This window comes from Oncorhynchus masou, chromosome 24, assembly GCF_036934945.1.
Source record: "Oncorhynchus masou masou isolate Uvic2021 chromosome 24, UVic_Omas_1.1, whole genome shotgun sequence".
Taxonomy (NCBI): Eukaryota; Metazoa; Chordata; class Actinopteri; order Salmoniformes; family Salmonidae; genus Oncorhynchus; species Oncorhynchus masou.
The window spans coordinates 25,737,875-25,750,541 of record NC_088235.1 but is presented as its reverse complement, the minus strand read 5'-3'; the positions used below and the strand labels follow the sequence as shown (position 1 = coordinate 25,750,541).

Sequence of the window (12,667 nt, the reverse complement as noted above, 5' to 3'; positions counted from 1 at the left end):
TGGTAAGACAAAGAAAAGTGTTGGTGGAGAGAGAGGGAATAACCATTTACATGTCACTCACAATTCAGCAGAGGTTAAGCAAACCAGTGTCATGCAATTTTCTAGTGCCTGGCAATATTGGGTAAATGTTGGATGGATGTTTACCGTGACGGGTCCTCCACCAGAGAGAAGGCTCCTCCAATGCTGATCACATTCCTCCTGTTCTCAAATCCCCCGTAGCTCAAAGTGACCTAGACACAGACACACAGTTTTTCTTTGATGGCTGAAAACAATTGGGATCTGTTGTATTTCTTTCTCTCTCAGTCTCCCTCTATTTCTCTCCTCCCCACCCCTACCTGCTCCAGCACGGTGTCTGTGGGAAGCCTCTGCAGGTTCTCCAGGTGGGAGTGGAAGAGGTGTGTGTGTGTCAGTGTCACCTCCAGCAGCGCCTCAATGATGTAACCCATGGTGCAGTCGTCAGGGAGACGGATCTTCTCCGCCGTGCTGATGAAGTTGCCCAGACTGGGGGGAGGAGGAGGGGAGAGGATGAGAGGAAAAGAAAGGAGGGAGAAGAAGCGGTAGTGAGTGAACTGCTCAAAACGTATCTCGTATCTCTGAGTGAAGTTCGATCGATTCCCGAGGTCTTTTCATGTGTACTGTATCTCTACAGTATATGTAGCAACGGTTTTAACAACAATTCTAATGAATGCAACAGTTGGAAACTACCCAACAGGGGGTTAAAAATATGACAAAACCAGGTATACCGAGAAAGAGGCTTTGGAGGAAATGTTTTGGGAGTCAGACACAGATGCTGAAGGCTGAGAAAAATGTTTTCTAGAAAGATTGGATTCCGTTTTATATCTGTAGTTAAAAAATTTGGTAAACTTTCTATACTATATGTATTTAGTTTGTTTTATATAGTTGTGGTCTTGTTCTTTGTATTTACAGTATAACTGTGTCCAGTCCTGTGTATCCTATATTCTGTCTATCATTCCAAAGTACTTACATATTTTATATACACTACCACTCAAAAGTTTGGGGTCACTTAGAAATGTCCTTGTTTTTGACAGAAAAGCAATTTTTTTGTCCATTAAAATAACTTCAAATTGGTCAGAAATACAGTGTACACATTGCTAATTTTGTAATTTTTTATAATTTTTTATTTTACCTTTATTTAACTGGGCAAGTCAGTTAAGAACAAATTCTTATTTTCAATGACGGTCTAGGAACAGTGGGTTAACTGCCTTGTTCAGGGGCAGAGCGACAGATTTTTACCTTGTCAACTCGGGGATTCCATCTTGTGACCTTTCGGTTACAAGTCCAACGCTCTAACCACTAGGCTACCTGCAGCCGCAAAATGACTATTGTAACTGAAAATGGCAGATTTTTTAATGGAATATCTACATAGGTGTACAGAGGCCCATTATCAGCAACCATCACTCCTGTGTTCCAATGGCATGTTGTATAAGCTGTTGTTTTGTTATGGTCTGCTTTTTGGTGTTTTGAACTGTATGTATAGCCTACACACAGTATAGGCCTATGTAACTGTGTCCTATTTGTGCAATATAATTCCAATGAGTTCCCCACTAGGAGGCAGGGGAGTACTGTGCCCACCCACTGGGGCGCCAGGCCCTGCCAGGCCCACCCAAACAGAGTGAACAAAAACAACACATTATTGATGGCTGAAAACAAAAATACTACTCAGCCTTGCCCCCCTCCCCACTATTTGCATTGTGTCTGGATGTGTTTCACACCTCTGTCTGAGGCACTTTCCAGACAGTGTCCAAATAATCTTATTCATTATGATCTAAAAAGCTAAACTGCTCCTAGATCAGCACTCCTACTCAGAAATGCTTTGTGGACAGAGGTGAGCTTGCTGCACTCACCTGGCCAGTTGTGAATGGCCAGTCTACAATCCCCCTGGCCAGCTTTGTCCAGTGGGGAGGGGAGCCTACTGGAGAAGTTAGACATTTAGAGTTAGTCTCTGAGATGCCACAAGTCACCAGCAGGGAATGTGTAACACAGTTTAGGCTGGGTGTTATTTTTTTGTATATTGCTTTTATATTAGAAAAATGCAGTTTTGTAAAATTTGTCAAGTGCAATATTGATCCTATTATATTCCTGCATTTTATTCCCCATAGAGAGGATGATGATGTTTGGGAGGTTGAAAGGACACTTGGATGTTCCCTGACACCACCACAATGTTTGGAAGAAGTTGATATTGTAGAAATTTTGTTTTTATACCTCTTACTAAAACATCTGTAAAGTTAGAGCTGTTGTTTCTATAAATCACATTTGTGTCCCAGAAGTGGTTGACTTGTTGTGGAAGGCATCTGATGAGTTTCCAACTCTATTCAGCAATCATCTACTTACAGCTTGTCCATGAAAGATCACGTTAAAAAACACTAAAAAAACAGTTACTTTGTGTGTGCTTGATCTTGTGTGATCTGAACTGTGCCATTCCTATGTTCTGACCATGTCCTTATCAGGTGTGATACCAAGTTCAATGCATGTCCTTATTTAACTGCTCATTAAAATCAGTTACTTTTGGGTGTGTCTATTTAGGCAGAAATCTACATTTTTGCCTTTACATTTAATTCACCTTGAACAGCCACAATAATATGTGCATCTGAAGAACATTGAAAAACGCTGAACTGTTAACTCACCTAGCCCATGGACTCATCTTGAGGGCCAGACCACGACTGATACAGAACCCTGCTCCTCCTGTAGCAAACCAGAACTTCACTGACACCTGGGAGAAGAAAACAAGGGTCAGAGAGAACGAGAGAGGGTTCGAGAGAACGAGAGAGGGTTCGAGAGAACGAGAGAGGGTTCGAGAGAACGAGAGAGGGTTCGAGAGAACGAGAGAGGGTTCGAGAGAACGAGAGAGGGTTCGAGAGAACGAGAGAGGGTACGAGAGAACAAGAGAGGGTTAGAGAGAGACAGGAAGGGAGGTATAGACAGAACGACAGATGGAGGGATGGAGAAAGAGACAAACAGACTGACACTGGATGTACTCACAGATCCGTCACTCTTGACCCTCTCTGCGGCCTCTATGGGGTGGTCAAGGCTGGGCCGGCCCAGATAAACATCCTGTGTGTGGTGGTAGGAGGACAGCAGCTTCAGCAGACTGGGTACAATCACATAGTTATCATCATCCATATGGCAGAACCACCTGGGGGGGGGGGTAGATGCAAGCTATTACATAAACAGTTATAAAAGTGTTACTGAGAAGTTGTTGATGGTGTTCATCAAGTAACAAATACAGGACATGGGACTGGAATAAATGTGTCCATGTTTTCAAATAATGCCTGTGATTAGCAGAGGTATGTGGAGACATATGGTCCTATTCATCTGTTGACCTCCTTAACCAACCACACAGAGAATCTAAGATATACACTACATGACCAAAAGTATGTGGACACCTGTTTGTCGAACATCTCATTGCAAAATCATGGGCAGTAATATGGTTAGTCCCCCCTTTGCTTCTATAACAGCCTCCACTCTTCTGGGAAGGCTTTCCATTAGATTGTAAAACATTGCTGCGGGGACTTCCATTCAGCCAAAAGATCATTAGAGCACGGATGTTGGGCGATTAGGCCTGGCTCACAGTCGGTGTTACAATTCATCCTAAAGCTGTTTGACGCGGTTGAGGTCAGGGCTCTGTGCGGGCCAGTAAAGTTCTTCCACACCTATTTGTATGGACCTCGCTTTGCATTGTCATGCTGAAACAGGAAAGGGCCTTCCCCAAACTGTTGTTACAAAGTTGGAAGTCTAGAACAGCACCGAATAGTCTAGAATGTCATTGTATGCTATAGCGTTAACATTTCCCTTCACTGGAACTAAGGGGCCTAGTTTGAACCATGAAAAACAGCCCCAGACCATTATTCCTCCTCCACCAAACTCTACAGTTGGCACTATGCATTGGGGCAGGTAGTGTTCTCCTGTCATCCGCTAAACCCAGTTTCCACTGCTCCAGAATCCAATGGCGTCAAGCTTTACATCACTCCAGCCGACGCTTGGCATTGCGCATGGTGAACTTAGGCTTGTGTGCAGCTGCTCGGCCATTGAAACCCATTTCATGAAGCTGCTAAAGAACAATTCTTGTGCTGACGCTGCTTCCAGAAGCAGTTTGAAACGCAGTGGAGTGTTGCAACCGAGGACAGACAAATGTCATGCGCTAAGCACTACAGCACTTGGCAGTCCTGTTCTGTGAGCTTGTGTGGCCTACCACTTTGCGGCTGATCCGTTGTTGCTCCTAGACGTCTCCACTTCACAATAACAGCACGTACAGTTGACCGGGGCAGCTCTAGCAGGGCAGAAATTTGACGAACTGACTTGTTAGAAAGGTGGCATCCTATGATGGTGCCATGTTGAAAATCACTGAGCTCCTCAGTATGGCCAATCTACTACCAATGTTTGTCAATGGAGATTGCATGGCTGTGTGCTCTATTCTATACACCTGTCAGCAACGGATCTGGCTGAAATATCCAAATCAACTAATTTGAAGGGGTGTCCACGTACTTTTCTATATAAAGTACCAGTCAAAGGTTTGGAAACACCTACTCATTCAAGGGTTTTTCTTTATTTTTGCTATTTTGTACAGTTTAGAATAATAGTGAAGACAAACCCTATTAAATAACAATTGAAACCATGTAGTAACCAAAAAAGTGTTAAATAAAAATATATTTGAGATTTGAGATTCTTCAAAGTAGCCAGCCATCCTTTGCCTTTGACAGCTTTGGACACTCTCTGCATTCTCTCAACCAGCTTTACCTTTATTGCTTTTCCAACAGTCTTGGAGTTCACACATTTCATTTGATATGCTGAGCACTTGGCTGCTTTTCCTTCACTCTGCGGTCCAACTCATCCCAAACCATCTCAATTGGGTTGAGGTCAGGTTATTGTGGAGGACAGGTCATCTGATGCAGCACTCCATCACTCTCCTTCTTGGTCAAATAGCCCTTACATAGCCTGGAGGTGTGCTGGGTCATTGTCCTGTTGAAAAACAAAATATAGTCCCACTAAGCGCAAACCAGATGGAATGGCGTGTTGCTGCAGAATGCTGTGGTAGCCATGCTGGTTAAGTGTGTTTTGAATTCTTAATATAATCACAGACAGTGTCACCAGCAAAAGCAACCCCACACCATCACACCACCTCCTCCATGCTTCATGATTTCATGATGGGGACCACACATGTGGAGATCATCCGTACTCTGCGTCTCACAAAGACACAGTGGTTAGAACCAAAATTCTCATATTTGGACGCATCAGACCAAAGGACAGATTTCCACCGTTCTAATGTCCATTGCTCATGTTTCTTGGCCCAAGCAAGTCTCTTCTTATTATTGGTGTCCTTTAGTAGTGGTTTCTTTGCAGCAATTCAACCACGAAGGCCTGATTCACACTCTCCTCTGAACAGTTGATGTTGAGATGTGTCTGTTACTTGAACTCTGTGAAGCATTTATTTGGGCTGCAATTTCTGAGGCTGGTAACTCTAATGAACTTATCCTCTGCAGCAGAGGTAACTCTGGGTCTTCCTTTCCTGTGGCAGTCCTCCTGAGAGCCTGTTTCATGATAGTGCTTGATGGTTTTGTGTTTGCACTTGAAGAAACTTTCAAATTTGTTCAAATTTTGCAGATTGGCTGACCTTCATGTCTTAAAGTAATGATGGACTGTAATTTCTCTTTGCTTGTTTGAGCTGTTCTTGCCATAATATGGACTTGGTATTTTACCAAATAGGGCTATCGTCTTTATTTCAACCCTACCTCGTCACAACACAACTGATTGGCTCAAATGCATTGAGAAGTAAAGAAAATCCACAAATTAACTTTTATCAAGGCACACCTGTTAATTGAAATGCACCTCATAAAGCTGGTTGAAAGAATGCCAAGAGCGGGAAAAGCTGTCATCAAGGCAAAGGGTGGCTACTTTGAAGAAATACATTTTGATTTGCTTGACAGTTTTTTAGTTACTACATGATTCCATATGTGTTTTCATAGTTCTGATGTCTTCACTATTATTCTACAATGTAGAAAATAGTCAAAATAAAGACAAACCCTGGAATGAGTAGGTGTGTCCAAACTGAAAATAGGCCTTTTCTCAGCATTAAAGAAAGAGCCCTATTTCTTTACAGTCTCCTGAAACTGGGGGGGGCTCAGTACTCTTGACAAAGGCAGCAGGGTTAAAGGTCCCATGCAGCCGTTTCCCAATATCAAATCTTACTGTGATTGTTTTTAATTCAAATCGTCAAAAGGAAACAAGAATAGCTTCTTACCAAGGAGCCATTTCTCAAGCAAGACTGTCTGGAAGTGGTCAGAGTGGGGAGAGGAAAACTGCAGTTGTTATTGGCGGCAGGGAGCCTAGTGGTTAGAGCATTGGGCCAGTAACCGAAAGGTTGCTAGATCCCCGAGCTGACAAGGTCAAAATCTGTCGTTCTGCCCCTGAACAAGGCAGTTAACCCACTGTTCCCCGGCAGGCCGTCATTGAAAACGAGAATTTGTTCTTAACTGACTTGCCTAAATAAATAAATACAAATAAATTGGCAGAGATCTTTGGAAATCTTTTTATTGGTCTATTAACTAATCTACTGCCTGGAATGTCACCAATCATGCCAAAACTCCATCTCTCCAAAACAAGCTGAAACTTCAGGTGGTCTTTTCAAACAGCTCATCATTTTACAATTCAACAGTATTATTCCAACCTCATAGTATGGAAATACAATAAATATAAAACACCGGAAAATCACGTTTTGACTGCAATGGGCTTTAAAACACAGAGCAAGTGGGACTTCGTCAAGGTCTCTGATCAAGGCAGGAGTAAACATGAACTTCTTCTGAATTGGCTTCTTATTGGCCAATTATAATAAATGACTTCATCTATAGTTAAGTTCTTAGCATGTAATGTGATGGGGAATAACAGGTGTAGCAGACATGGCTACTCATAGTCACGTGATGAGGTAGCCTCGCCTGCGAGATCAAAATCAGTGTCACCAATTTCCTCTTGGTGTTATGGTCAAGACCTGTGTTCAAATCCCACCGGTTACACAGGCAGTAAGGTAAAGTGTGACTGAACACTCACTTCCTCTGTGACTCGATGAACTTGTCGTATTCCACAGACATCTTACAGCACAGGGCCTGCCGCGTGTGTGCTGCTGAACAGTTGGTGTTGATGACGTTAGCCCCTGACAGAGAGAATAAGAAAGGGTGTTAAGACAGTTATAATGGAGAATCAAATACACATATCCCTGATAACATATTATGAGCCTCTCTAAGAACATCAATCACAAAGGTACAGTGACACAATAATTGCTCTCCTATGTGTACTTCCATTGTCTACCTTTGGAAGAGTGTATTGTCTTACCTGCTCTACTCCTCAGCTCCTGATCCTCCCCATCTGTGAATATAAAGGTCTTAAGGACACAAAAACAGAGAAAGAGAGATGGTGTTAAAGGAACTCAATATAAAGGTCTTGAGGACACAGACACAGACGTAACGGAACTCAAACGTTCAACCTGAATTTGGACAGAAACACCTGGAAAGGATTTTTACTGCTAAAGACTGCCAAGGACTACCCAGCAACACAACAACCAGTAGGTAAAGACTGCTAATGGCTACCCAGCAACACAACAACCAGCAGGTAAAGACTGCCAAGGACTACCCAGCAACCAGCAGGTAAAGACTGCCAAGGACTAACCAGCAACCAGCAGGTAAAGACTGACAATGACTACCCAGCAACACAACAACCAGCAGGTAAAGACTGCCAAGGACTATCCAGCAACACAACAACCAACAGGTAAAGACTGCTAAGGACTACCCAGCAACACAACAACCAGCGGGTAAAGACTGCTAAGGACTACCCAGCAACACAACAACCAGTGGGTAAAGACTGCCAAGGACTAACCAGCAACCAGCAGGTAAAGACTGCCAAGGACTAACCAGCAACACAACAACCAGCAGGTAAAGACTGCTAAGGACTACCCAGCAACACAACAACCAGCAGGTAAAGACTGCCAAGGACTAACCAGCAACACAACAACCAACAGGTAAAGACTGCCAAGGACTACCCAGGAACACAACAACCAGCAGGTAAAGACTGCCAAGGACAAACCAGCAACCAGCAGGTAAAGACTGCCAAGGACTAACCAGCAAGCAGCAGGTAAAGACTGCCAAGGACTACCCAGCAACACAACAACCAGCAGGTAAAGACTGCCAAGGACTACCCAGCAACACAACAACCAACAGGTAAAGACTGCTAAGGACAAACCAGCAACACAACAACCAGCAGGTAACGACGGCTAAGGACTACCCAGCAACACAACAACCAGCAGGTAAAGACTGCTAAGGACAACATAACAACAAGCAGGTAAAGACTGCCAAGGACTAACCAGCAACACAACAACCAGGACATAAAGACTGCTAAGGACTACCCAGCAACACAACAACCAGCAGGTAAAGACTGCTAAGGGCTACCCAGCAACCAGCAGGTAAAGACTGCTAAGGACAACATAACAACAAGCAGGTAAAGACTGCCAAGGACTAACCAGCAACACAACAACCAGGACATAAAGACTGCTAAGGACTACCCAGCAACACAACAACCAGCAGGTAAAGACTGCTAAGGGCTACCCAGCAACACAACAACCAGGACATAAAGACTGCTAAGGACTACCCAGCAACACAACAACCAACAGGTAAAAACTGCAAAGGGCTACCCAGCAACCAGCAGGTAAAGACTGCCAAGGACTACCTAAAAACACAACAACCAGTAGGTAAAGACTGCCAAGGACTAAAGGCAAATTCAATTTACATGGGAAGTGATTTACACTTCCCATGTGCTCTGCTGCCATACAACAATGGCAGCAGAGCACCACAGCCTCCTCAACCCAAATTAACAGGCCTCACACTCCTATGCAGAGGCCACACCCCTATGCAGAGGCCACATCCCTACGCAGAGGCAATCAAAGTACAGTTCACCCCAGAATGTAAAAAGTATCCTGTATGTAAAAAGTACAAATAGAAGCTCCACAAGGAATATCCAGAGACACTATTTGCTAAACAACCTCATCTTCCACACCGACCAGTCCCCTGGCACAGCACAGGGCCATAAGAGCACACTACACCTCTGTCAGGAGAAAGGGTATTGATTCAGGGTGGAAACTCAGAATACTGGACATTGAGGACACTGAGACTGCCTCTTTCAACATGTACACGTCTGGAACAGTTATGGTGCAGGGAAACCTCAAACCGTTTCAGCAGGACTTTCACAGGATTAAAGAGAGAGAACAGCAGGAGAAGCTCAATTGTGGTGGCGAACCCACCATCCCGAGCAAGTCGGATCACACCCACTCCTCAAACAGCCCCACAGATGAGCAGCCCCAAGAGGAGAGCCAAAACATGCAAGCTGAGGTCAACCCCTCAGATTTTTTTTGTACATGACTTAAAAAAACATAAGCCTATGCAACATTAACCAATTAAAACAAGTTCTGTAGCAATATCACTGCATATTGGCTATGCTTGAACTGCCCTGCCTATGTTTCTTTTAGGAGATAGTGGTCAGCTTAAGATATTTTTATTGACCGTTCTGGTTGCCTAGTGATGGACTTAAGTTCCTTACAGACAAGTAAAATGTCAGTTAATATCACAAGAGAAGGTTTTGTGTCGGCATTTAAAAAAACAAACCAGACAGACAAACAAACATGCCGTAGCCGAGGCGCTTTCAAGGGGCCACATTCCACTATGTCTGAAAACTGTAACTGATACAGGCTACCGGTAGCCTACTGTCATTTCATACGACACTAAAATGAGGGTCACAATTCCAGCAGCTGTCACACGCTGGGTCTGTACATAGTCAATGGTAGGCTTCAATAGGACTCGTACAGTAGGTACACCAGACTATAGCTCATCTTTTGGCAGTAGTGCTGGAGACTACTTTATCACTGATCATAACCCAGAGTCTCAGAGCGTTCACGGCCAACCAACTGACATACCTATCAGACCACAGCAAAATCACAACCTACAGAAAAACTATTGGCCAACAACAAATCCAATCCCTCCTAGACAACTTCCTGGACAAAATGTTTCCCTGCTATAGTGAAGGAGTAAACTTAGCAGTAGGAAGCCTGAACAGTATATTTAACATATCACATTTAAATATTCAATCACCACCTTCCGGAGACACCTGAAACCCCACCTCTTCAAGGAATACCTAGGATAGGATAAGTAATCCTTCTCACCCCCCCTTAAATGATTTAGATGCACTATTGTAAAGTGGCTGTTCCACTGGATGTCAGAAGGTGAATTCACCAATTTGTAAGTCGCTCTGGATAAGAGCGTCTGCTAAATGACTTAAATGTAATGTAAATGTAAATGAAAACCTAAGAAAACTAACAACAATTAAAAATGGTTTGATGAAGAATGCATCAAACACATTTTTTTTGAAAACTATCCAACAAACTACCCAGAAAAACACAGCTTAGTCCTTCACTATGGTGAAGCACTAGAACAGTCCAGAAATACACTATGAAAAAAGAAGGAACAGCATGACAGATAACAGCTCAATGTGACTGAAGAATCCATAGTATCAAATCACTCATGTGAAGAAAAAAACTACGAAGATCTACCTACCCAAAATGGAGATGTACAGATAAACCCCTTCTCCAACCCTTTCAGCCAAGAACCAAGAACAAAAGCATATAAATGATCATTTACTAAACTTAGAATCAGTTATTAAAGACTACGAAAACAAACTGGTTTCTCTAGTTACATTGAATGAGCTGCAGGACAAAATACAAACCCTCCAACCCCAAAAGTCCTGTGGTGTTGATGGTAAACTAAACCAAATGAGAAAATATACAGACCACAAATTCAAATGGGCTATTCTTAAACTCTTCAACATTATCCTCAGCTCTGGCATCTTCTCCAATATTTGAACCAAGGTCTGGTCACCCCAATGAGGAAATGTTGGAGGATGCTGTTGATGATACTGCAAAAGATTATTCTGAGATTGGAATCTGTATCAACAGCACTGTCATTATTGGGATCAAATTTGTCTCAACTTTTGTTTGGAATTTGTGGTCTGTATATTTTAATTTAGGTTACCATCAACACCACAGGCCTTTTTGGGTTGGAGAGTTTGTATTTTGTATTGTAGCTCATCCAATGTAATTATTGAGTTGGGTTATCTTTTGAGTTGATTATTTTTTGTTCATCGTCCTGTTTATTTGTTTTTGTAAAGACTTTCTTGGTACACACAGGAAACTGTTTAGTGTCAAACACCCAGCAGTGTTGCAGTTCTTGACACATTCAAACCAGTATCCTTGGCACCTACTACCATACCCCATTCAAAGGCACTTAAATATTTTGTCTTGCCCATTCACCCTCTAAATGACACACATACACAATCCATGTCTCAAGGCTTAAAATCCTTCAATAACCTGTCTCTTCCCCTTCATCTACACTGACCTCAATAAGGGATAATAGCTTTCACCTGCTCAGTCTATGTCATGTTTTGTACACCCAGTGTATATCAATGAATTGGCAAGGGCACAAGAGCAGTCCTCAGCAACTGGCCTCACCCTACTGGACTCAGAAATCACATGTCTACTGTTTGCAGATGATCTGGTGCTTCTGTCCCCAACCATGGAGGGCCTACAGCAGCACCTAGATCTTCTGCACAGATTCTGCCAGACAAATCTCAGTAAGACAAAGATAATGGTGTTCCAAAAAAGGTCCAGTGGCCAGGACCACAAATACAAATTATATCGAGACACCGTTGCCCTAGAGCACACAAAGAATTATACCTACCTCAACACCACAGGTAACTTCCACACGGCTGTGAACGATCTAAGAGACAAGGCAAGAAGGGCCTTCTTCTATGCCACCACAAGGAACATAAAACTCGACATCCCAAAAAATGACTTCAATCAGTTATAGAACCCATTGCCCTTTATGGTTGTGAGGTCTGGGGTCCGCTCACCAACCAAGAATTCACAAAATAGGAAAAACACCCAATTGATGCAGAATATACCAAAATATACTTTGTGTACAGAATTAGGACTATACCCACTTGTTATCAAAATCCAGAAAAGAGTCGTTAAATTCTACAACCACCTAAAAGGAAGAAAGTCCCAAACCTTCCATAACAAAGCCATCACCTACAGAGAGATGAACCTAGGGAACAGTCCTCTCAGCCATCTGGTTTTGGGGCTCAGTTATAGGGCTCACAAAAACAAACAGACCCCACAGAGCCTCTGGACAGCAACATAATTACACCCAACCAAATCATGAGAAAACAAAAAGACAACTATTTGACAAACTGGAAAGGGTCAACTAAAATAACAGAACAAACTAGAATGCTATTTGGCCCTAAACAGACAGTACACAGTGGCAGAATACCTGACCACCGTGACGGACACACAATTAAAGAAATCCTTGACTAGGTACAGACTCATTGAGCATAGCCTTGCTCTTGAGAGAGGTCACCGTAGGCAGACCTGGCTCTCAAGAGAAGACGGGATATGTGCCCACTGTCCACAAAATGAGGTGGAAAATGAGCTGCACTTCCTGACCTACCAAATGTATGACCACATTACAGACACCCTTCCCACAGATCCACAAAGAATTTGAAAACAAATCAAACACTAATAAACTCCCATATCTGTTTGGTTAAATACCACAATGTGCAATCA

General features: G+C 43.0%; 1 protein-coding gene across 2 annotated transcripts in view; it reads right to left on the bottom strand.

Moving 5' to 3' along the window:
- Positions 1 to 12,667, bottom strand: part of LOC135511932 (beta-1,3-N-acetylglucosaminyltransferase radical fringe-like) — a 33,164-nt gene that overhangs the window by 1,051 nt on the left and 19,446 nt on the right. For both annotated transcript variants that reach the window (XM_064933461.1, XM_064933462.1), the window contains exons 4-9: positions 7,342 to 7,390; positions 7,060 to 7,162; positions 3,001 to 3,154; positions 2,646 to 2,731; positions 336 to 501; positions 145 to 230 (exon numbers count right to left, since the gene is read on the bottom strand). In XM_064933461.1, the coding sequence (XP_064789533.1) occupies positions 145 to 230; positions 336 to 501; positions 2,646 to 2,731; positions 3,001 to 3,154; positions 7,060 to 7,162; positions 7,342 to 7,390 (644 nt within the window). The remainder of the gene's footprint in view (positions 1 to 144; positions 231 to 335; positions 502 to 2,645; positions 2,732 to 3,000; positions 3,155 to 7,059; positions 7,163 to 7,341; positions 7,391 to 12,667) is intronic.